This window comes from Engraulis encrasicolus, chromosome 1 (genome assembly GCF_034702125.1).
Source record: "Engraulis encrasicolus isolate BLACKSEA-1 chromosome 1, IST_EnEncr_1.0, whole genome shotgun sequence".
Lineage (NCBI taxonomy): Eukaryota > Metazoa > Chordata > Actinopteri > Clupeiformes > Engraulidae > Engraulis > Engraulis encrasicolus.
The window spans coordinates 8,315,713-8,340,608 of NC_085857.1; the positions used below are offsets into that span (position 1 = coordinate 8,315,713).

Below are 24,896 nucleotides of genomic sequence, written 5' to 3' on the forward strand. Positions count from 1 at the left end.
TTTTTGGCGCATATTAAACAACACAACTAGTAGTTTCCCAATAAAATTTGAATCATAATGCCGTGGATCCAATACTATAATATAATATTGTCCTTAAGTCTGAGCGATGCATTGATTATTTGTTTAGGGTACGTTTTCTGCCAGCTAAATGCAAGGGGGAAGGGGGCTATATTAGCAAACAAGACGATTGCACAGTTAGCCTGCTAATTTTAAATATGATCACCTGGAGCTAATAGCCTTCACATGGCTTAATCCATCCCTGTTATCAGTCCGCTTGAGGTTTTTGCTTCGGGAAAGTGAAAAAATGAGGTCCTAATTAATCTTCAGATGGTGTCGGACCCTGACGGTGCCATAGGCACACGTTGTATGTCTCCCTGAAATCGTAGGTTTTTGACGGACCTCGACAAGTTCTACACTCCTTAGTTACCGTTGCTGAGCTCGGATTGGTTGGCGGCCGTTTGTGGGAGGGGTTTTGCGAAAGGCTAATTCCCTCATTAAGTGAGATAATTTCCAACTGCCGGGGGTGGCTGCAGGGTCAGACTCCGTGGTCAGCAAGCGAAAGTATTGAGCTAGCGCGGTCACTACGGAGGATGATACTCAGGCTACACACGTGTAGCATTTCTGTGCATATGACAAATAAAAGCCATAGAGTGCATTACAATATGCGACCTTGCCTCCTCCACTTGTGCTTGTCTCCTCTTCCCGCCTCCTGGCCCCTCCTCCGTGGAGAAAACGATAAAGTTTCCCAGCTGTCAGCTTCGCCACAACAACTTTTGAGGGACTGTTTTTCATTCACCATCCCAATTGCAAATGAGAAAAAGACTCTACAATTGAGCTTTTGCAAGATATTGAAATGTAATGTCAGTGATGTCATCATGACATATTACTTCCTGGTACGAGGAGACAAGCACAAGTGGAGGAGGCAAGGTCGCATATTGGAACGCACTCTTAGTTGCATCCCTCCTATCCTTCTCACCTCCTGGCTGGGCCTCGGTGGTGTCGGCTCCCCCTGCCGTGCTCCCTCCTCCTCCTGGGGGCGGAGCTAGAGCTGGGCTGCTGCTGCAGTAGTAGGCTCTCCTCCAACTCCAGCTCCGCCTCCAGCTCCGCCTCCAGCTCCAGCTCCTCCTCCTCAGCCCTGCTCCTCTCCCCGTTCACACGCACCCCCACCCCCTCCTCCTGATGGTCAGCATGGCCGTTTGGGAGCGCTCCTCCTCCTCCCTCCAGCTCCTCTCGAAGGGAGAGGAGGAGGACGTCGGGCTGGGTGCGGAACAGCACTCTCCGGGACCTCGCTGCTGCCGCCGCCACTGCTGCCGCTGCTTCCGCCATACTGGGCGACAGCTGGAAAAACACACATAGGCCATTTGGTCAGCTGGTCATTTCAATCAATTTCATTTTGTTAATCATTATAATCACCAAAAGACAATTTTTGGTGTAAGAAGATACAAAAATGTGTTGTCTATCTTATTGATTTGTTTGCTTATTGGGAAGAGGTGCTATAAATTGGCTTTGGCTAAAAACATTTTGCTAACTACATTACAGTATACCAGACGACTGCCCCAGATAGCCGGAATCCATCTGTTGTTTTGTGCCTTCCTAAATTAACTGCTCACTTAATCAATTAAGCTTAGTTAGACCAGTCAGTGGTGTATATTTGTTACAAAGCGGCATAACAAGATGGACTGGATCCACTTTCGGTAGGACCACTGGATCCACTTTCGGTAGGACCACTGGATCCACTTTCGGTTGGACCGCTGTTGTACTGGATCTACTTCAAGTCTAATTAATGTTCATTTCCAACGCGCAGGAGGGAGAGAGAGCTGTCTTGGGATAGGCATGGCATGAGGAGGGAGAGAGAGCTGTCTTGGGATAGGCATGGCATGAGGAGAGAGAGCTGTCTTGGGGTAGGCATGGCATGAGGAGGGAGAGAGAGCTGTCTTGGGGTAGGCATGGCATGAGGAGAGAGAGCTGTCTTGGGGTAGGCATGGCATGAGGAGGGAGAGAGAGCTGTCTTGGGGTAGGCATGGCATGTCCTCCCTCCTCCACGTGTACAAATGGACACATCACCTTGCTGCCAGGAGTTAGTGAGTTGGCGGCAGCCGTGGCACGCAGTGTTGCAATTTGAGACTCACTGCCAGCTGGCTTGAGAACCCAGCGGTGTATTTTTAACCTTGGCTAGGCTACCCCCTTGTAAAGTTTAAAGGGACACTGTGCAGGAAATGGTCAAAAAGGGTACTACAACTATGCTGCTCATTGAAACTGGGCTGTCAATTGCCAAATTTGATCTTTACATGAAAGTTTTCTACGTAATACACAAATGTTTTCTAGTATGGTCCAAGTAGACTCATTTTTGCAGCTAAAAATGGCTATTTTTGGAAATTCAAAATGGCGGACCATGGAGGATATCCCCCTTTTCATGTATGAAAAGTGCAATTTTAACAGTCATAATGAATACTTAGAATTTGATGGTGGTGGTAAGTATTCATGAAAAAGGTAACATTAGTGAATGGGCAGCATGAATTCTGGAAATAAACAACTAAAAATCTCACACAGTGTCCCTTTAAAGAGGTACATTTGGTCAGCAAGACTGCCCGGCTGCTAGTCGGTTAGATAAGGTGCTAAGCTGGCTACCCAACAGGATAAATACACACCTATAAAACTAACTCTGCATTATGTTTATTTCACGTTAGTAACATCTCAAAATACCAAAGCAATTCAAACGTGCTAAGGAGCCTAATCAACACCATGGACAATATAGAGGCAGCTAACTCGAGGAGAATTGAAAATATAATGAAAGACCTATTTTTTCCATGTTCACAACATCGCAAAAAATTGCAAAGTTATTCATACGTATTGCATTTTCTTTTGTGCCAAGCCGAGGGGAAAACTAAATCCAAATATTTTTATTTTTTTTTCCATGTTAGTTCATAAAGGTTTGAGCAGACGTCACCCAACAGTTTTTCTCTTCTTTTAAGGGTGCTGACCAAAATATTGTAAAACTGAAAAATGAGAAAAGGTCGCACCATGCATAAGTTTCTTTATTACACAGACACGTTTCGGCGTGCTGCCTTCCTCAGTGTGTTCATGTTAGTAACATCTGAAAATAGCTAAGTTATAAATATGATATTTTTTTGCCTTGCCCAGGGCATAACGAATGAGGAGGTAAAATGTATTAAGGAACTATGTCATTTGCCAGGAAAATAACGTGCTCCAGTGTTGCTGCTGTTGCTTTGGCTGTTGGACCTGGCTGTGCCTGCCTTAAGCTGACAGCGCTGTGCACATTTCCCTGGCAAAGTGGCGCTGGAAAACAAAAACAGGACATGTTTTGGGGAGTTCTCTCGTGGTTCTCCACTGATATTTATAGGGCCGCGTTGCAGGGGGCGCGGGTGTAATAGTCCTGGGATCGTGGGCGAACGAACCGGCAAGTGAGGGCACCCCCTAAGCATCCAGCTAGATTTAGGTTTCTCAATGAGGGCTCTACAGCCCCCCAGGGGGGCATTAGGAAGCCTTAGGGGGGGCGTTGAGAAGGATACAGCTGAGAGGACGCGGAGCATTGGACCATGTTTATTTTAATACTAAGGGGGGCATTGGCATGATTATGAGGAGGTTAAGGGGGCGGATGAAGTCCACAGGGAATTTATTCAACAAAGATTGAGGTAGATGATGAGAGTGTGCACCACCACCCCACACTCTCAGGGAGGATGACTTCAAAACGGTTTTCCATCCATGAAGCTCTGAAAGACTACAGTAGTAGCCATGGTTCCATTAAATGTCTTAATGTTCAATATGTGTGTGTGTGTGTGTGTGTGTGTGTGTGTGTGTGTGTGTGTGTGTGTGTGTGTGTGTGTGTGTGTGTGTGTGTGTGTGTGTGTGTGTGTGTGTGTGTGTGTGTGTGTGTGTGTGCCATGTGCTCACCTCTGCTTCGTGCTTGCCCTCTCCGTTCACTCTCCTCTGACTGGAGACAGACCTCTCATTCGTCACTGCAGATCAAGACAGTAGAATGATTGACAGGTTAGGCTCGCTCGTCGCAATGAAAATCAACTTTTTTAAAAATCATTATCAATAAAAAATAAATACTGACGTTTCCTGCTCGCTATAGAATAAGACTTAGTTAACCAGGGCGGAAGCAGTTGGCTGGTTTTGCATTTAAAAAATGTTATGCAAATCATAATTTAAAAGATAAGCGACGAGTGGACGATTGAGGCGTCAGGTGACAATCACCTCATTGACCCAAAACAGGATGGCACGGAGACGTACCTGGAGAGATGGGTGAGGATGGGGAGAGGAGATGGTTAGGACGCAGAACATCACCAAGAGACCTCGAGGAATGACCATTCTGGATGAGCGACAGAGACAGAGACAGAGACAGAGACAGAGACGGATACAGAGAGAGAGAGAGAGACAGAGACAGAGACAGAGACGGATACAGAGAGAGAGAGAGAGAGAGAGACAGAGACAGAGAGACAGAGACAGACAGAGACATTCTGTATTACAAAACACTGTATATGTAAACCTGTTTTGTATCTGTTGAAATCAAGTGATCTGTATTGAAAATAACCCAGATACGTACAGAAGGGGAGAGAGAGGGAGAGAGAGAGAGAGAGAGAGAGAGAGAGAGAGAGAGAGAGAGAGAGGGGGAGAGAGAGAGAGAGAGAGAGAGAGAGAGAGAGAGAGAGAGATAGAGAGAGCAAGATAGAGAGACACTCAAAGGGCCCTGGCATGGTTATAATGACAGTCACATCATTATGCAAAACAGAGACCACATGTCCAAATGGATTATTGTATTGAGACTCCGAAGCAGAGAGCACTTGACTACCATGGCCTGGGCAGAACCAATGCTGACACTAGCTTTTTGGCACACTACAGAGAAACTGTTACTTCACCAATGCTCAATACTAAAACAGCATGACTACTAAGCATGACTGCAACTGAAGGGGCCAGGGAATGGTCACGTCACTGTGTGTGTGGACAGCAATGATTAAACGTAATGGTGTGGGACCACGATGGATGAATAAGAAGCTTCAAAGAGGCCCTTTCAAGATGCTGCATGCAGCACTGTATCTTCGCTATCTCAACGCATTCTGGTCAGAAATTCCTAACTAGTATACTAATATTAAGCAAGCATAGTAATTTCATTTGTAATAGTAAGTGGTAAGTAGTAGTATAGTCATTTCAGTCAGTGTTAATGGTAATCGTGATCATGGTAGTATGGTCATTTCCAATCGTGATCATGGTAGTATGGTCATTTCCAATCGTGATCATTGGCGTATAGTCATTTCCCATGGGCGCTGTGCAGATTGCCACATCATCCTGCTCCACCATCAGGCCCCTCTGCCTGGTCCTCACCTGTAGGCTGCTGAGCGGCAGCTCTTGCCAGTCGGGAGGCTGCTGCTCCTGGAGGCTGTCTGGAGACGTGAGGCTGGAGGAGGCCGGCGAGTGGGAGTGGGGGAGGATGGGGGCCTGGGCTGCTGCTCCCGTGTGCCCCGTGGGCCTCTGCTGCCTCTGCGGCGTGGTCTGGTAGGGCGGCTGCAGGGGGATGGCGGAGCACGCAGCGGGCTCCCGGAGCAAGGTGGCCGTCGAGCCACTGCTGTCAGGCAACACAGTGGCCGTGGCACTGTCGCTGGCGGTGACGGTGACCGTGGTGGCTGCGGGCCGGACAGTGGCGTTGGTGGCGGTGGCAGAGGGGGTGGCAGCGCCGTGGTCTCCTGAGGTGCCATCTGGAGGTCCAGACGGGCCACTGGCAGGGGCAGGCAGCGGATCTACACAACACAACACAACACAACACAACACAACACAACCACAAACATGCACATTGAGCGCGATATACAGGGCTTGGACAAAAGAACTGAAATTACCTGTCATTTTAGTGTGGGAAGTTTCATGGCTCAAGTGTAGTGGACCAGCCTGTTGGTCAATCTTCAACAACAAATGGAGTTTTCGGTCATTCCTTTTTTATTATTATCATTATCATAATTTTTTGGTCTTTTATGACTATTTTTGAGACAGGACAGTGAACGAGTGACAGGAAGCGAGCCATGGTAGGGCCGTTTACTGTCATTCCTTGAACGGCTCGTGCACATCGAGCGTGATGTATGTACGCCTTTCAAGGATTTGTGCTGATAAACTTTTTTTTTAAACCAAATTTCTTTAATCACATGTCAGAAGCACGCTCTAACCACACCGCGCCAGAAACATGCTCTACCAGTTAAGCTAAATGCAAATAATATGGTGCACTGCACACCACTAATCGCTACTCTCACAGACCTGTTATGCATCCGGCCTGCCTGGTATTTCACTACAGGGCATATACCTGCTTGTTTACTGTGTGAATTTGTGACGCATGCTCAGTGCGCATTGCTAAAACAGCTATTCAACTAAGGATTTCACAGTGTCAGGAACATGCTCACACACCACACCGTGTTAGAAAGTGCTCCACCCCTTCAGCTGCACGCAAATAACAGTTCAGACTACTGATCTTTAACCCCATGGGCATGCCGGCTTCATTACACCTCTACTAGTCAATTGGAATTTGGGAAATATGTTCCCATCTATATTGCTTAAACAGTTATTCAATTCATGATTTCATAGGAACAAGATCTCTGTTTGAGGAGCTTTTGGTCTCTACAAGCTGTCAGCCAGTGTTTCTCAACACTATAGGGTCGGGACCGCATTTTGGGTCGCCTGGAATTCAAATGGGGTGGCGTGAAATGTCTGAGGGTGTGTGAAAAAAGAATACTGATTAATATTACAAATTAATACAACACAACGTAACTATTCAATATCCTCTTTGAAACACTACTTACAATCTTTGATCATCCTAAAATATCTATGGGTTTAATACGGGGGTGATAGTGAAAAAAAATCCTGAGCCTTAACTTTTTTCCCTGCTCTAACGACGACGACAAGATACTGCATAGTGACGTAACGTGGCCTATTTTGGCACATTATTCAAACATTTAATAGCCTGTGTATGACCACTATGCAAGCCTGATAGTAGAAGAAAACCCTGAACCTGTAACACTTTCTGAGATAAGAATAACCTAATGGCTAATTATTATTATCAATGTTTTTATTTTTGCAAACTCTGTCAAGCCTGAAATCAGGCATAGAGCCTGAATACCATCAGCCCTGTTAATAACCTACAACTTATGTAGCTCAGCCATGTTTTCATTTTTGTCGTGAAAACAATGTGTATGGGGTGCCCCGATATTTGGGATGTCATAATGAGGTCCCATGCCACAAAAGGTTGGGGAGGAGCCACTGCTATAGGCCCAAGCCAAGCCAGAGCTCCTTCAGCTGCTCGAACTGGGAGACTGCAGGGGGGGGGGGGAGACTGGGGCCTTTTAGGCAGCCAAGTCATCACATGATGAAACATTGACAACAAATCTTGCTGAAATCCTCCGTTGCGATTGGAAAAAGGGCTGTGCCCAAGTTTCCGCAAGGGGGGGGGGGGGGGGGGAGACTGGGGCCTTTTAGGCAGCCAAGACATCACATGATGAAACATTGACAACAAATCTTGCTGAAATCCTCCGTTGCGATTGGAAAAAGGGCTGTGCCCAAGTTTCCGCAAGAAGGGGGGGGGGGGGGGGGGGGGGGGGGTGTGGAAAAGGCATTAGTTAGGAACCCAAACTGCCACCACCATGAGGGTGTGTGGATGGGAAAGCCATGGTGGAAAATGACGGGTTTGAAAAGACAAAAAGGAAAAGGTGACTTAACAGCAATATTTATATTTAGAAAAGCTTCCATGGAATAAAAACATGACTGTGTGTGTGTGTGTGTGTGTGTGTGTGTGTGATACTTCAATTTTACCACACAATAATCTAGCCATTGCAAAAATAATTGCAAAGGGGTAAGGGAGGGGGGAGGCGTAATGTTACAAGAAGAAACCGGAAAAACAGGCCTTGTCAATACTCTGAGCGTGACAAGACTTTGGTGTGTGTGTGTGTGTGTGTGTGTGTGTGTGTGTGTATGTGTGTGTATGTGTGTGTGTGTGTGTGTGTGTGTGTGTTGGGGGGGCCCCGGAGGGTGGAAAAGGGTCAAGAATTCCGTTCCCACGTGAGCACGTTTTCAATGTGCCTTCACTCTCACTGGAAGTGCGTAGTGTACCAAGACTCTTGGCCATATTTAACCCATTGTGTCCTGGAGACACATATACGCTGCATTCAGGATTTTTAGATTTGAGCTGTTTTATTAAAAATGGGAGTCAATTAGAGCTGAATTAACACATTCTAAGGCAAAACGAGGGTCCTAGCTTTTACATGTAACTCATTCCATGTTTGTATGTGCTTCGGAGGCTGAGATATTTAGGATGTAGTAGGCTAAGGGCACCCTCTCCCGTAAAGGGCTTAGGACAAAATGGGTTAATGTGGGGAATATGGTACTGACACGGGTGGCTGTTATGCACATCTAAAATGATTCGTCTTCTTCTTCCATCAACTTTTCTTTAGCCCTTTCCCCAAATATGATATATCGGGAGATGGACATTGTCAATGTGCAGACAACAGAAATGTACAGTCCTGGAAATGGTGCTCTTCTAATTTCAGGTCATTATTTTACGCCAAAATCTTATTTTAGTGCTCTATTGGAACAACTTGGTTGAGGTTGGAAAGAAGAATGCTAGATGGGTCAAAATAACAGCAACACATCAAGGAGGAAAAAATGCTGACGCACCATTTTTAAAGTCTTATCTGGTTGTCATAGTGACCTTTGAAAATGGTCAAACATCACTTTCCTGACTCGTTATGGTCTAAGGATTCCAAAAATATATAGTTTTAAAAATCAGCAAAACAGCAACACATCAAGAAGGAACATTACTGGGCCTCTGGTGGGTACAGAGCAGGGCTTTTGCTGGATCTACGCACCTTCCTTCTTGGAGAACGTCCGTGCCGAGTCTCCGAGGCGAATGAGCTCTGCCGTGGACTCCGACTCCTCGCCGTTCCAGGAGTGGACCGAGTGCCGACTGGACGGGACCGCCGAGCTGCAGTGGAGAGACACACACACACACACACACACACACACACACACACACACACACACACACACACACACACACACACACACACACACACACACACACACACACACACACACACACACACACACACACACACACACACACACACACACACACACAATCAAGTCAATAATGGATAGTTTTTGGAGCGGGGCGCAGTGGCGCAGTGCGCTAAGCCCCCCACATTTGGGCTTGCATGCCCCACGGGGATCCCAGTTCGAGTCCGGCCGGGGTCATTTCCCGGCCCTGCCCCTCCCTAGTCATTTCCTGTCTACTCTCAAACTGTCCTGTAATAATAAAGCCCAAAAAGGATCATTTTTGGAGGGTTTTGAGAGAGCGCATCTTCTGAAACAGGCTCTATGAAATTAGCCAAATAACGAAGACGGCACCAAACAGACATTTTTGGTGGAGAACTTAACTGCATTTCAGCCAACCTTTAACATAAACCGCCCCATTGTCTATTGATACTCTCACACCATGGCCTTCAACATTGGACAAGTGCCTTTGCACACGACCCGGCACACAAGATCTCTTCCTTTGCCCACGCCAGTCCAGAGTCCCTGAGCATGACACTGTCCCGCCGCACTGCTCCCTCTCAGTCGCCATTGGGGCTGCCCCCTTGCACGGGTGAGGCATAAATGCAATTTTGTTGCGTGCAGTGTGCAGTGAACACGAGTGCTGCGTCACAATGACAATGGGAGCTGAAGTTTCCCAGTTGGGCTTACACTTTCACTTTCAATGACTCAAAAAAATAGTTTGAGCCAATGTAATAAAAAGGGCCCACGTGTGCGAGTATGCCATGTGTGTTTCAACCCTTTCGTAGGATCCGGTATCTGGTTCCGGATCCAGCAGGATCTTTAGCAGTGGATCCGGTATCCGGCAGGATCCTAAAAATCAGGATCCGGTGCATCTCTACTGAAAACACAGATGAAGGCTTTTATGTGTCACTTAACTTGATAACGAGACTGAGACTGAGTGCTGCAATAACAGCATAGGCACCATTAAGTCACGTGAAACAAGTGACGGTTTCTTTAAAGGATGAGAGTGCTTACGTTTCACGTATCCTTCCTTGCTTGTTAGCAGAAGCGAGGGGCTAACCGCACAAGTACACCTACCGCGACAAGAGCGAGGCGAGCGACGGAATTAATTGACTTTGTCCATCATTCAAGCACTGCATTTTTCCGCCATTGTTAGGGGATCATCACTTTCAGTGCACTGGATCAATTGCCATATTCAGCATGAGCGCCCTAGGCACTGAAAAACAGTGCCCAAAGTGCCCAAGTGCGGCATTTGAGACAGAGTGCTAACAGCATAGGCACCATTAAGTCACATAAAACAAGTGACGGTTTCTCTAAAGGATGAGAGTGCTTACGCTTCACGTATCTTTCCTTCCTAGCTTGTTAGCAGAAGCGAGGGGCTAATGCCGTGTAGTACAGTACAGTATTATCGATAGCCATAATCATTATGCATTATGCCACATAAAACAAGTGCACTGTTTAAAAGCACTGTAATGATTCCAAGTCCATCTTCAGCACACTAAAGAGCAGGAAGGAGCTCTGTATATAAACTGCTGAATCATTTCCCAGTCCCCCCTCCACCTCCCCCTCCCCCAAACAAGACAGCACATGAAGGGATTGGGTAACGTCTGTCAGCAGAGTAGACAGACAGCACTGGGAGAGAGACAGACATTGGATTGAGGAAGTGCTGGCTGCAGACAGACAGACAGATTAGACAGGAACTCTCCTCTGGCTGCCCTGCAGGCTACTGCTGAGAAGAGAACAGGAGCCTGCTGAGCTGAGCTTGCACTTTACAATAGAGCAGTGGTTCCCAACCTGTGGGCCCTGAAGGTATTCCAAGTGGGCCTTGAAATATTTTTCAAAAAACAATAATCATATTTTGTTGTGTGCTACTGTTGATTTATTTGAGTTTTATTCTTAAATTGGGTCAGAGGTGGGCCCCGAACATTTTTGACAATTTCTAGTGGGTCCCAAATTGAAAAAGCTTGGGAACCCCTGCAATAGAGGACACACACAATCCTTCAGTCTTCCAACAAGCAAGCAAGCAGCCAAAGACTCAAAACACACAAGTGACAATAGAGAGAAAAGGTTCCAGTTCAACGGGTGGTCTGGCGTTTAAAAGGAGGATTCCGGCCAATGTCATCATGCAGCTGTGTGCATCACGCCAACAATGTGAAGTGAAAGTGAAAGCCCATTGGGAAACTCCAACTCCCATTGTCATTGTGACACAGCACTCCACAGCACACAAGTGAACACTGCACACTGTGCACAACGAAATTGCATTTTATGCCTCACCCGTGCAAGGGGGCAGCCCTCAGTGGCGCCCCATGGGGAGCAGTGCGGTAGGACGGTACCATGCTCAGGGTACCTCAGTCATGGAGGAGGATGGGGGAGAGCACTGGTTGATTACTCCCCCCACCAACCTGGCGGGTCGGGAGTCGAACCGGCAACCTCTGGGATGCAAGTCTGACGCCCTAACCGCTCACCCATGACTGCCCTCGCTCACCCATGACTGCCCTGTCATCACCCAACAGCGCTGCATTTCTGTTATGGTTGAGCTCTTTCCAAGATCGTGGCCATTCTTTTTTAATGAGTGGGGACAGTTGGGGATGGATGGCAAATCACCCCGGCAGGATTCGAACCCGGGTCGCCAGCATAGTGGCCAAGGTATTGTGGCCATTCAAACGGTGGCATGGTTTCTTAACTTTTTGGGAAGGTATTTGAAGTGTGTTAAGATTTCTTTAATGTAAACAAACCATTTCCAAAAATGCGGTGTTGCAGGACACTGACATGTCAAGGGTGGTGCGAATAATACAACTGGGTCAAAGACGTGCAAAATGGCATTGTCATTCAGTGTAACGGATACCTTCTGCTGACTGTAATGGTAAAAAAAACATGATTTTTAAATTGTTTCAAGTGAATGGATGACAGCCGAGGCTTTCATGAATTCACTGGGGAAAAAAATAAAAATAAAGAGTCATGTTTGTTGCAGTTACAGACAGCAGAAGGTATCCGTTACACTGAATGACAATTTCATTTTGCACGTCTTTGACCCAATTCTGCATGCTAAAATGGTTAGGACTAGGAATCCTCCTTTAACCCCTCTTTAAAACACATCCCTCCATCCCTCCATACCTCTCTCTCTCCATCCCTCCATCCCTCCATCCATCCCTCCCTCCCTGTAGGATCTTGTGACTCCCTATTGTGTAAATATGACACATGGTGGCAGCCAGCCAGTCAGCTGCTTGTGACCTCAGCAGTGAGGTTAGTCAGGACAAGAGGCATGCCATAAACCATAATGTCTGTAAACCATTAACAACGAAAGTGAAACTCCATTCTCAGCAACTTACTCAGTCACATACAAAAAAACTACAATAAAACAACCACCAACTTCATTGCATTTCCACAAGATACAAGCATTTATGATAACATTTGCTGTGACATTCACGCAAAAATTTAAAGGTACATTAACGCAAACTTAGTAGCGTTTACTAAAACCAATGCGTTTCTAATGAGCACCAGCAGATAAGCTCTAATAAGCCAGGAAAGGTTTGAAGCGAGCAGTGAAAGCACCTGCACAGAGGGGACACGAACACAACGCAGGAAATGTGTGAATTCCTTGAAGGACACTAACATAATGCAGGAAATGTGTGAATTCCTTGAAGGACACGAACACAACGCAGGAAATGTGTGAATTCCTTGAAGGACATCCGCCATCGCAATGGGTGGCCCTGCCCATCCAAGTTGCCCATGAGAGGCGATTGGGTGATGCCATAGCTAAGGCTAAATGGAAGCTCCTGCTCCAAAATCCCAAAATCCCTACTGCATGTAACCTGCATGTTTATAGTGACAATGTCTGTGTTTATATGCAGGTCAGCATCCTGAATATGAAGGATATTAAAAGTATCCCGAATTTGTGTTTGAACATAAAACACCTTTTCCCGGCATGGAACACCTTATCCCGAATACCACAGATTCCCATGGAACATTGCTGCTGGTATCCAGGCAACACGCATTTGAAGAGAACTCTAGAATGGACAAGAATTTGATCATAACCTGGATAAGCCTCATATTCCGGATACTGAACTACATACACTTAATGTAATGCATCTGGGGTTCTGTTCTGTTCTGTTCTATTCAACAAGCAGAAGTAGCGACCAGCCAAACTGAGGAAGTAGTATGGAGAAACACCCACTCAAAATGACCAAGCAGCAATGCTAGCTGGAAAACACACACACCGCTACAGTGCTTCTCCTGTTTGCAGCCTCAAGCCGTGCAGGCGTGCACCACCGCTGAAGAAGTCAAATAATGAGCGCCGCTGTAGCTATACCCCCCCCAAGGGCTTAAGGAGAAAATTAGCGTGCAAGTCACTGTTGGATTAACACCAGTTCCCTAATGACCGTGTGGCTGCAACAGCTAAATTGGAGAGGGAGGGAAAACACTGTTCTGTTCACAGCACACCAGGGAAATGACTAGGCCTGTTCAAGTACACAGTCAAAGCTCGACTGGAAATCTCACTCCACCTGAGGAAGCTGCCACCTGGGGCCGTCTGGGGGGGGGGGGGGTGGGTGTATGGGGGGGTCGACTGGAAACCTCACTCCACCTGAGGAAGTGTGTGTGTGTGTGTGTGTGTGTGAGACTAGAGTTCTGTGTAACATACAATCATTGAGACAGAGAAACGTGGAGGGAGAGGAGAGGTAGTGTCCCAAAAGATGATGCAGAGGAACAAAAAAAAAAGTCAAAACCAGTGACATCACAGTCGAGTATACGCATGTCATGCACACACACAAACCAAAAGCCAGACGTACTGCAGACTGGAGGCCTGGGAGGTCACGTCCTCGCGCTCCCCCTCTCCTGGTCCGGGCCGCGGCCGCGCCGCCTTGGCTGCTTTCCCCTGGACCTCCTCTCCCTCTCCCTCCCCGCTGGACTGCACGCCTGCACACACACAGGAGACAGGGCAGAACAAGACATGTGACACAGGAGACAGGGCAGAACAGCAGACAAGACACATTACATTACATAGCCATGACCACACAGGGGAGAGGGTGAAAGAGCAGACAAGACAATCACACAAGGGAGAGAGGGGGCTAAACAGCAGACAAGACAAGACACACAGGGGAGAGAGCAAAACAGCAGACAAGACAATCACACAGGGGAGAGAGCAAAACAGCAGACAAGACAATCACACAGGGGAGAGAGCAAAACAGCAGACAAGACAAGACATTTGGCAGACGCTTTATAACCAACGCGACTTTCAAAAGAGGACAACATAGTCATAGCCAACATCACATCACATCACATCACATTACATACCCAGGACTTTATTCATCCATGCTGGGCAATTAAATTGTCACACAGTCATGCACACCGACCTGATGGAAATGAATAAATGCCAATACAAATATGACGTAAGTAGAAAGCAATATGACAAAGGAGAGTGCATCCATTGCAAAACTGATACTCTTCCCGAAATGCAAGCTTGTGGCTCGATCAGTGGCCAAACATTTTCAGCCTTTTACAATTAACGTAGTACACTGACCGGAGAAGAATGCATGAACTGGCATCATATTTAGCTCCGTATGGCGCGAGGTGACATTTAAAAAATGGCAATCTGATTAAGAGCTGAAGGGCTTGAAATGTCACTCGCTGGAAAACGTGGAAATAATCAAAAGAATTTGATAAGGAGCCAGGGCTCCAGACTAACTTTTTGCACTGGTTGCACTGGTGCGCCTAAAAAATTTTTTTAGGTGCACCAGCACAAAATTTAGGTGCACCAAAATGTTTTCACCACCCCATACACGTACGCACCTCCAGCTTTAAAAAATAATAATTACAAATAATAACAATAGCAATAATAATAATAATAGCAACAATAATAGAATAATAATAGAATAATAATGATAATAATAATAATAATTAGTAGTAGTAGTAGTAGTAGTAGTAGTAGTAGTAGTAGTAGTAGTAGTAGTAGTAGATTGTTGCTATATTTTCAAAGACCTGGAGCCTTTCATGTGCTATAGGCTAGTCTTCCAAATGTGCTCCTTATAAAAGACATGGCAGTAGGCTACCTAACTAACACATCTTGGCTACAAGCAGTTTGGCTGGTAGAAAAGACCAAATTAGTAGCCTTTTAGTCAGTAGTGTTTGACTAGTAAGATCAACATACCAGCCTTTTCTGCAATAAGGCTACGCACATGGCACAAGCAGAGTTACAATATGAAGACAGATGGATGGATGGATTGATAGATTTTTTTTTAACAAACCCTGCTAAAAATGTCATGCTTTTTAAAACCATTAGACACAAATAGCCTAGCCTATGTTTACAGTGGAATCTGAGGTGAATTGGATTTTGTCTATTTCCCCGTTTTTGAGCGCTCTCCCTCAGCATGATGATTGTGGTATCTTAGCAAGCGCTACGAACAGACACGACAGCACTAGTGCGCTCTCTCTCTCTCTCGCTCTCTCTCTCTCTCGTGCTGTCTCGAGGTGCATGAACGATGCCTTGCCGACTGATAGGCAGTATGTAGCCTGCCCTAGTCGCTATCAAAAAACTCTCACAGAAGTCCCGACAGACTAGCGCGTCACCTGTTGTTTGGCCAGCTCTGCACGCGGCTGAAACGGGCACTTATCCGCACCTGTCTGAGTTTTTGTGTGGCAATGTTTAATATCCGCTCGAGCCATTTAGTTTTTCCCCGTGATTGTGACTCTCTCGTGTTTAAAATATCCTCAAGTCATTTTGCTGTGATTGTAACTCTGTCGTCCGTTGCAAAACTGGCCTGGTTGAGAACACAAAACTCGCTGGCACATGTGAACTCAAATAGTTGAGCGAAGTCGAACATTCTATTCTGAAACGTCGGGCTGCCTGTGAACGAGGAGGGGGAGAAAGCTACCGGTAGTTCAGCGGAGTTGAAGGAATTACCGCATCGACACGTTTTATTGTGTGATGATGGGTCACTACTGTAGAATGACTATTCATTTTATGTCCATTAAAACGGTTGTTTGGTAATTGATTTTGTTCTACTGATGGCTGGTCGCACCGGTGCGCCTAAAAATATTTTTTAGGCGCACCATTGAAAAAAATGGGCGCATATGCGACCAAATTGGTCGCACTCTGGAGCCCTGTAAGGAGCCCTCTGTTGTGTGGACTTTTTTACTTAAAAAACAAACAATAGCACAGGCCTACCCAAATAACTACCGACGGTGTCATTTGCAAAGGCAGTGCTCTGATGTTACGATAAACACACAGGCTGTGTCTGATTAGGTAGAGGAATGACGCAAGGCGAAGTGCAGGCAATACTCTTACTCATACTGTAAGCAGAGCCAAGAGGAACAAGTAGCCAGACAGAAGTGCAACACACGCTTACAACACATCGTCTCATCACCATGCATTATCTGACAAGCCAGCTAGCAAGATATTACATTGCAATTACATTGCATTTGGCAGACACTTTATGTCCTCGTTTGAAAGTCGCTTTGGTTATAAATCATAGCCAACGTCACTAGCAGAAACAAAGTGCACACAGGATATCTTGTAATAGCATTCATAAGAACTCTTAAGATAATCAGGATGTTATAGTAATCATCAACACAGCTGTACTACCACAAGGTCAACCCTGTTGTAGTGGTGCATGCTGTTGACTCAACAGACCTATGCTGCCTATTGACTCAACAGACCTACGTCAGATGCAAACACTGCAAAAAACAAACCGGTTCCCAGCAAACAGACCAACAGTGGTGTATACAGTCTGATGTGTAGAAATACGTCAATGCAGATACTTGATATTCAACAGTCCTGGAAATCTGGACCAATCGATGGTCTGACTAAAGACCTACAAGAGAGCTAAACTACTGTGACATATCCTCAAAGGATCTGCAGCACCATGCGCAGAGAGACTTCACCCCCAATATCATTGCCATCACAAGCTGAAGGTGCATTGTGCTTTATACAAAAAAAAATCATAATACAGTGTCAAAAAGCGTGCTCATCTCATTAATCAAAACAAGATGACAACACAATAAATAAACAAGTGAATGTGGAGCAGAGCATGACACGCTCCAGGACAAGACGTATGAATGGCTCATTTGGTGCGACGCCTCGCCACAGCATTTGATGTGATGCCTCAAGTGCCCACCACCCTCATGCAGCAGCCCCTGATGATCACTTTCTCCCTTTCAGCACCACACAGTGAACACACCGCTACTGATAACAAGGTTGCCAGATGAGACTGGTTGTTTCCAGCCCAAAAAATGCTCAAAAGTCAAAACCGGCCTGGAAGCACCAAATCCCGCCCAATTCTATTGATTTCTAAGGCCAAAAATTAGCCACCAAAAAAACCGCCCAAGTGCCATTTTTAAGTAGCCAAATTGGGCAGAAAACCGCCCAATCTGGCAACACTTCAGACAGACATTCCCTACTGTCTTGTGGCTCAGCAGCCGCAGAGCAAAGGGGGTTTTGAATAGCTTAAGAAGCCAGTGCTTAGGAGTGGAATAACCACCACCGTTGTATGTGGATAATGCTAAAAAGAATCTGTGTAAACCAGTCACATGTCACACACACACACACACACACACACACACACACACACACACACACACACACACACACACACACACACACACACACACACACACACACACACACACACACACACACACACACAGTCTCTTCTCCTCCTTGGCCCACACCAAGGGGTTAACTGTGAGCCTCATCACCAAGCATTCAGTGAGCAACACACTCTTGCTCTTGCTCTTGTCCGTTAAAACACAAAGCAAAGTGGAAGTGAAAGCTGCAGACTTTACCTCCGTTCTGCAGTTGTTCCTCATCCTCGCTCAGTTGCTCCGTGAGGTACTCCAGAAGGCCGTCGAAGATCTCCAGCAGGTTCCTGACGGACTCGTGGTCTCCTCGAACGATGTTCTCACCTACAGGTGGAATATGTCTCGGTTTAAAGACCAAGACATGAAGCCACTACTACGAGTACAAAACGATGACTGACCTTACTGGTGCTTTTTTGCCATTATTTTTTCAAAAAAAATTTTTTTTACTTTAACTCAAACGGATATCCATTTGCAAACGTCATATGTTTAGTTTTTTTCTGTCATCATATTCGGAATGGCTAGCTAACAGAGGTGAAGCATTGTAAATTCATGATGTAAACACAAAACCTGTACCTGATATATGACACAGTTGTTACAGTTGTTATTCCACTGTATCTTTTTTTTTTCTTATCTTTTACTTCTACAAAGTACTTCACACACCTCTGCTAACTAAGTTAGTACCATACCGTCAACGGGCCGACACATTTCCACATTCTACAGAACAACCATTTCCGAGCAGACAAAAGAGCCAGTGTTTCCCCCTCATGTAAACAGGAATGTTTACTTTCACGCATCCTGCTTTTACTACCATGTGACGGTTAAGCCCCGAGGAGCCTTCCATAATGATTTGACAGGGAGACAAGTGCAAATGTGTTGTTGGTTAGTTAGTGAGTTAGTTAGTTAGTGTAAGTGTTTGGCTCACCGGTGATGTGGGACAGGCTAATGTGGAGGTAATCCAGGGCCAGAGAGTCGATGACAGACTGCACATTGTGGATGTCATCCTCTTGGCTGCTGGGAAGCGCTATGAAGTCTGGAGGCCACACGCCAAAACAGAGGAGGGGGGGGGGGGGAGGGAGAGAAAACAAGTTACATTCATCTTTAACTTGTAGGAATTCAGGAGCACGAACAAGCAGAGAAGTGGAACTTTATTTTCTCACTGAAAAACAAACAGAAGAAATGCAGCATTCACTCACTGTTTTGTGACAGGCACATATGTTAATGCATTGGGCACATATAAATAGGCCTTTTCACAGCGACACCAGAAAAGTTCTGTTCTTGAAACAAAGCAGGTATATACGACCGACGAGTTTTATGCAGAAAACGGGGATGTCTCTGTATGTATAGGTCTATGGCACCTAATGCAACATAGCCTTGATTGCTTTGAAATCTTCAGTGTTAAAAGTTGCCTGACGTCATGTGAAAAAGGGGCGGCCATTGATTTGCCAGGTAAACAGTCTCTTGTTCAGGTTTAAGAGAGCAGTGATCACCTGTTCCGGCTCCAAACAACAGAGCCGTGTTTTGACAGGTCCCTTGCCTCCCCTTATACATTCCGCACATTCTGGCTCTGTCTGTCGCTCCATAGAGGAGCAGGTCTCTAAGCTAGTGACAATGTTACCTGAGTTGAAATGACGTAAATAAAACACACTTTCCACAGTACAAGACTGTTTTTTTGCTGTTGTGGGTGTAACGGAGTTAAAATATAGAAGTAACGCACAGTGTTCCGTACAGCGCCACCTCGCAGAATGGCGTTTCCGCAATCAAAACAATGCCATTCGGTGTGATGGCAACCATCACACGTATTGAATGGCTCATGTGAAAGAGGAGGCTGTCGTCTTCAAAATAAGACCACATCGACTTACAGTGGAGCATTGTGGTTAATGTATGGATTGATTATTTGTGCCAAGTGCCAGTTAGCCATGAGCCGCTAGCTTCCGTCGGCCTGAACAAATAAGTAACAGTATTCCGTACATCTGATTTACCTTAAAAAGCTGCATTAGCAATGGTTTTCATGCAATTATAATGTTGGTGTGTTTGTTTGTTGTCAAACTATCCCTTCAAAACAGAGTTTGAATGACTACAACACGGTAAAGATAACTTTGAAAGCAACATGCATGCTCGCCGGAAGTAGCTTGTTGCAACCTTGTTGCAACAAGCTACATTGCAGCCAAGAACGGCACTTCCATACGCGGTTGCTATGTTATTTTTACCGTGTTATATTCACTTAAACTCTTCATGGAACGAATAACAATTAGTTTAGCACTTCACAAACACATGCACATTAGATCGGTCATGAAAACCATTGGTAGTGCACCGTTTTAATGTACTGAAGTTGTACGGAGTACTGTTACTTATTTGGTCAGATGTGTTCGGAATACTGTTACCTATTTGATTTAATCAATCAACCCATACATTAACCACCACAATTCTAGTTGGTCTTATTTTGAAGACGACAACCTCCTCTTTCAAATGAGCTATACAATAGGTGTGATGGTTGTCATCACACTGAAAAGTTTATTTTAATCGCGAAAACAGCATTCTGCGAGGAGGCGCCGTACGGAACACTGTGCGTTACTTCTACTCTTTTTGTATTAAGTGAATCCTCACAAAATCTGTTTTCTGTTTTCACAATGTTATTGGTTTTTGGAATTATTTTGCATGTTGTACCGCATTCATCTTAGTTGACCATGGGCCTTCACGACTGCTTTTCGCGTTCGTGCCTCTTGGGTGCTTGCGCCCTCCGTACCTCCAGCTAGATCGCCCCACGCTGGAGGTAAGCAGTGTTAAGTAGCGCTCCGGGTAAAACATTCTATTTTATTGAATGGATGCGCTGTGACTACGAGTCCTTTCCTGAATATGAATGTAGATAAGCAGTATTAAATGATTCTCTGAAAAAGTAATGTTTCAACTCGATGTAAACTTGTTATAAATCGAGCTGTCGTGTTTCTGTGTTCACATGCTTTGTACCCTGCTATGATGTGCAGCATGGTGTGAAACCAAGGTCCTGATTCCGTATTTCTTCTTTTAATCATATTGCAGTAGTTGCAGTCGAGTGACGGATGCCCTGGTCTTGTGTGTATTTGTTTTCATGAATGCAGGTACGTTGTTGTGAACTGTGTAAGATGTATGATTGTTCCCTTAACTTTATGAAACTTCAGTATGCTCGCTGTATGTCTGCCATTTTGTTACTCTGAATTGTAAGCGCAGCTAGATCGCCCCACGCTGGAGTAGTTGCAGTCGAGTGACGGATGCCCTGGTCTTGTGTGTATTTGTTTTCATGAATGCAGACAATAAACCGAGCAGCTGAACCCCTGGTCTCCTTCTGGTCTTTGGACGGGTCTGTTACATGGGCTCTTGGTGGGTAAGGGTTAACCTTTGTGTGTGTGTGTGTGTGTGTGTGTGTGCCTCACCTGGAACTTTGTCGCTCAAGATGCCTTCATAGAGTGTGATGAAGACATTGGCGTCGCAGTCTGTCAGTCTTCTCAGGCGTAAGTTAGTGTGGCACTTAAAGAGGAGGTCATTGGCTACTTGGACCCAATCTGTTGAGTAGAGCATTTATGACACAATAAATTGGTTACTGTTAACAACATGACATGCTTGCAAACAAAAAACACAAGCCTGTGCACTGGTAACAACCCCAGCTGCGACATAGGAGGTGTTCTCCCTGTATGCATCTGATCTGACTATTGCCGCAAACACCAACAGTTCTGGCGCTTTGGCAGCACACAAGAGCCAATATCCTGAGCAAAAGCGGGACGGAGTGTCCTCAAATAGTTGTTGATGCCGTTTCTACGGTTACGACCCCAACCTAGGCTAACAGACATCACCAGCCTCCTAGCTATATTTAGCAATGCTAGCCAAACATTGGGATTGGTTAGCTTAACTACCAAGCAAACATGAGATGCTTCGGAATTTGGCCAAACATTCCAGACTACAAAAACAAAGCGTTTCACCAGCTTGTTGTATTATTACCCAACTTACACACAAGACAAACGATTCGTTAATGCAACAGAAAGTTGGTTAAAGTGGTTTAAGTTTACAATCTGTGCTCTTTAATTCATGCATGTTTAGTACAAGTTAGTTGGACTTGGCACATTTGCATTAGGAGGGGAAATGTCAGACAAACTGCGTACCACAACATAAGCTTAGAAGTGCAAATATTCACTGAATGACACAGATCTCTTGTTGGAAGTGGGAACGTAAACACAGCAGACTAGCAAAGCATACCAACAGACAACACTTGTGTAACAAGTTAAATTGCAACACAAGGGAGACATGGAAAGAGGTAGTGAATAACTTGCTAACGAGACTAGCCCCAGGGTCGCTAATGTTTAGCATCTGAACTTTTTAAATCTCGCTACACTCTCGTAACCACGGGTAGATGGAGGACCAATACATAAATTAAACTCCAATACAGTCCCCGAACATACTTATAAATCATTGCCGACGTTCATGTTAACTGATCAGGATAACATTACTAAATTGTGTTAGCATACTCAACCGGTTTCAGGCATCACGCTAGCAACAGAACGATCAGACCAATTTAAAGGACAACACCATTAAATGATCAGGAAAGAATGAGTATTTAGTGTAATAATGTGACACTAAAGAAGGGGAAACACATATGTAACACATGCAAGGGGATATTAATAATAATCAATTTGCAGATTTCGTGAATGTTGTGCTAACATTAGCCACCTTGTGGCTAGGTTCTGCTACGTGAGCTACCAACCGGGCTCTCCGAAACCACTAACCTCGCTCCACGGTTCCCATGAATGTGTTACGCCAGTTAGCCACACGCCTGGCTAATTCGTAAACAAGACGGCAAGATGTCTTATAATCCTTCAGTACCAGCTTCACAATTAAATTGACCAGGTCTTCGACATCTGGGATCCACAAAAAAATGATTAAAAAATTCACCAGAGGGTGGCTGCCTCTCCTGTCTTTCCCTCACATCGTTTGTACTGCGCGATACTGCTGAGACGTTTAAAACAAGATACAGTGCTGATTGGTCAACAAAGCGATACGCTACTTCCGGAAATACTGTAACGAAGTTCTTCGTGTGAAAGACATCTTCTGAGTTGTGGCCTGTTTGTTTTATTATAAGCAGAAGTCACACACTTTCGGTCAGAGTTGACATGTGATAAATGTCGAACATAGCTGCTGGATTATAAACGAAGCGTGCAACAAAATATTCAAATACGTCAGAAGACCAAACTACCCCCGCATCCCCTTCCACCAAACGCAGAGACGTCTAAGAAAATAGACCCCAATATTTTTTCCCCAAGATATTTTAATTGGGTGTATAATAGAGTAAAGTTCTTTCTGTTTTGCCTCCTCAAAAGAAAAAAATAAACGGAAAGCGTGTGTGTGTGTGTGTGTGTGTGTGTGTGTGTGTGTGTGTGTGTGTGTGTGTGTGTGTGTGTGTGTGTGCGTGTGTGTGTGTGTGTATGCAAAAAAAAAAAAAAAAAACACTTCACTACCACCACTGTAATATTTTGGAGAAACATAATTTATTTTGTTTTGGAAAAAAGTTTTGAAAAATTTTCAAGCCTCTGTTTAGTATACAATATTTTACATAGTCTTGCCCCAGCTTGTCTTTTGCAGTTTATATGTCATCGCCCTGGCTGCTAGATCCATAAGATCCTGTACCGCACAGCATTCGGGCAGTCCTCTTTTTCCTACAAGGCCACATTAAAATGGAATGCTCTTCCAGGTAACCTGAAGAGCCGTGGCTCTCTCAAGAACTTTAAATTAGGCCTACAACTTAAAAATGCTCTTAAAGAGACCCAATCCTGTAACCATTGACACAAAATGATACCAATATCTTATGGGAAATGTTTTTATTTTTTGTTTTAAAAATATTTTTATATTTTGTTTGGGTGGGTGCGTGTGGTTGTGTGGGTGGGGGTGGGGGGGTACAGGGGACATGAGTGATTTGTTTATTGTTTTTATCTGTATTTTCATTTTGTTTTTGATTGCTGGTTTACTTTATTATTCTATTGTATATTATTTAATTTTTAATGTAAGGGACTACAGACGAAAACTAGCCCAAGGCTAAATCTGGTGTAATGCAGGGAATGAAAACATTTATATTTTAATTGCACATGGTCCTAATAGACTTGATTGATTGATTGAGAGTGTGTGTGTGTGTGTGTGTGTGTGTGTGTGTGTGTGTGTGTGTGTGTGTGTGTGTGTGTGTGTGTGTGTGTGTGTGAAAAAAAAGAGAGAGAGGGGGGGGGGGACATTTTGAACAAAACTGCTTTTACCCTGCTATTGAATCTTCACACATCACCTTACTGGTGCAATGTGCAATTAATTAAGATTGGCCAACAGGCTGGGCCATGAAACTACCCACTCTAAAATGATTCTAAAATGACAGGTGTTTCCATTATTTTGTCCAACCCCTATAAGTTTATGAAAATAAGAAATCAAAATGCGTCATATAGAACTATATCAATAGTTTGTGTTGTTTTATAGCCTACTATGTCATTAAGCCAACCATAGGCTTATGCCCTACGAGCAGGGTTCGAGTTGTAGGGGCATCTGTGTGTGTGTGTGTGTGTGTGTGTGTGTGTGTGTGTGTGTGTGTGTGTGTGTGTGTGTGTGTGTGTGTGTGTGTGTGTGTGTGTGTGTGTGTGTGTGTGTGTGTAACAACCATTTTCAGTTTCCTCAACCCCCGAAATAATCATAATCCTTCTCTGACCATCCCCCCTAGTTTGATTTTACAGTCAAGTCAAGTGTACTTTATTGTCAAAAATCTATGTAACAGGGTTAGCACAGAAGTTTGAAATTGCGTTTGACCAGTCAACTCGACTACTGCCCACGATCTGACGAGTGACATGCTTGAAAAAGAAATTAAGCACAGATTTATTTATATCGGCTTTTGATTAACTTGTAGTGTTGTCTACAGTCTCTTCAGATAATATTACACATAATATCTGTTTCTTCTTTCTCTTTCTCTTTCTCAAGCATAGTGACTGACAAATGATAGGCCTAGTAGGCCTATACGCTAAATGAATAGCTGTATTGCTTTATTTCACAAAATAACTAATAATGTGATGGGGAGATTGTTAATATAATAATGACAATATAGTAATATAATAATTATAGGCCTATAACATGATAACAATGGAGACGTTTTCTATGAATGTAACTTCCTATTCCAAATAAGGACTAAAGAAGTAGTACTCTGACCTGGCTCTCGAAGTGCGTAGTGATACAGTAATCGTATTGGTAAAGTGAAGTGGCCTTTATATCCACTTCGTTACATTTTT

The 24,896-nt window shown here is 44.8% G+C and overlaps 1 protein-coding gene across 2 annotated transcripts in view; it reads right to left on the reverse strand.

The window, feature by feature from the left end:
- LOC134446923 (centrosomal protein of 95 kDa-like) overlaps positions 1-22,770 on the reverse strand; it is a 45,956-nt gene extending 23,186 nt beyond the window's left edge. Inside the window, exons 1-10 of one of the 2 annotated variants that reach the window (XM_063196221.1) lie at positions 22,374-22,770; positions 21,030-21,158; positions 18,545-18,652; positions 17,827-17,946; positions 13,836-13,962; positions 8,859-8,974; positions 5,344-5,756; positions 4,255-4,333; positions 3,913-3,977; positions 977-1,338 (exon numbers count right to left, since the gene is read on the reverse strand). In XM_063196221.1, the coding sequence (XP_063052291.1) occupies positions 977-1,338; positions 3,913-3,977; positions 4,255-4,333; positions 5,344-5,756; positions 8,859-8,974; positions 13,836-13,962; positions 17,827-17,946; positions 18,545-18,652; positions 21,030-21,158; positions 22,374-22,392 (1,538 nt within the window). In that variant the 5' untranslated portion in view covers positions 22,393-22,770. The remainder of the gene's footprint in view (positions 1-976; positions 1,339-3,912; positions 3,978-4,254; positions 4,334-5,343; positions 5,757-8,858; positions 8,975-13,835; positions 13,963-17,826; positions 17,947-18,544; positions 18,653-21,029; positions 21,159-22,373) is intronic. The other variant, XM_063196212.1, reaches the window with a different exon arrangement.
- Positions 22,771-24,896: the final 2,126 nt, after the last annotated feature.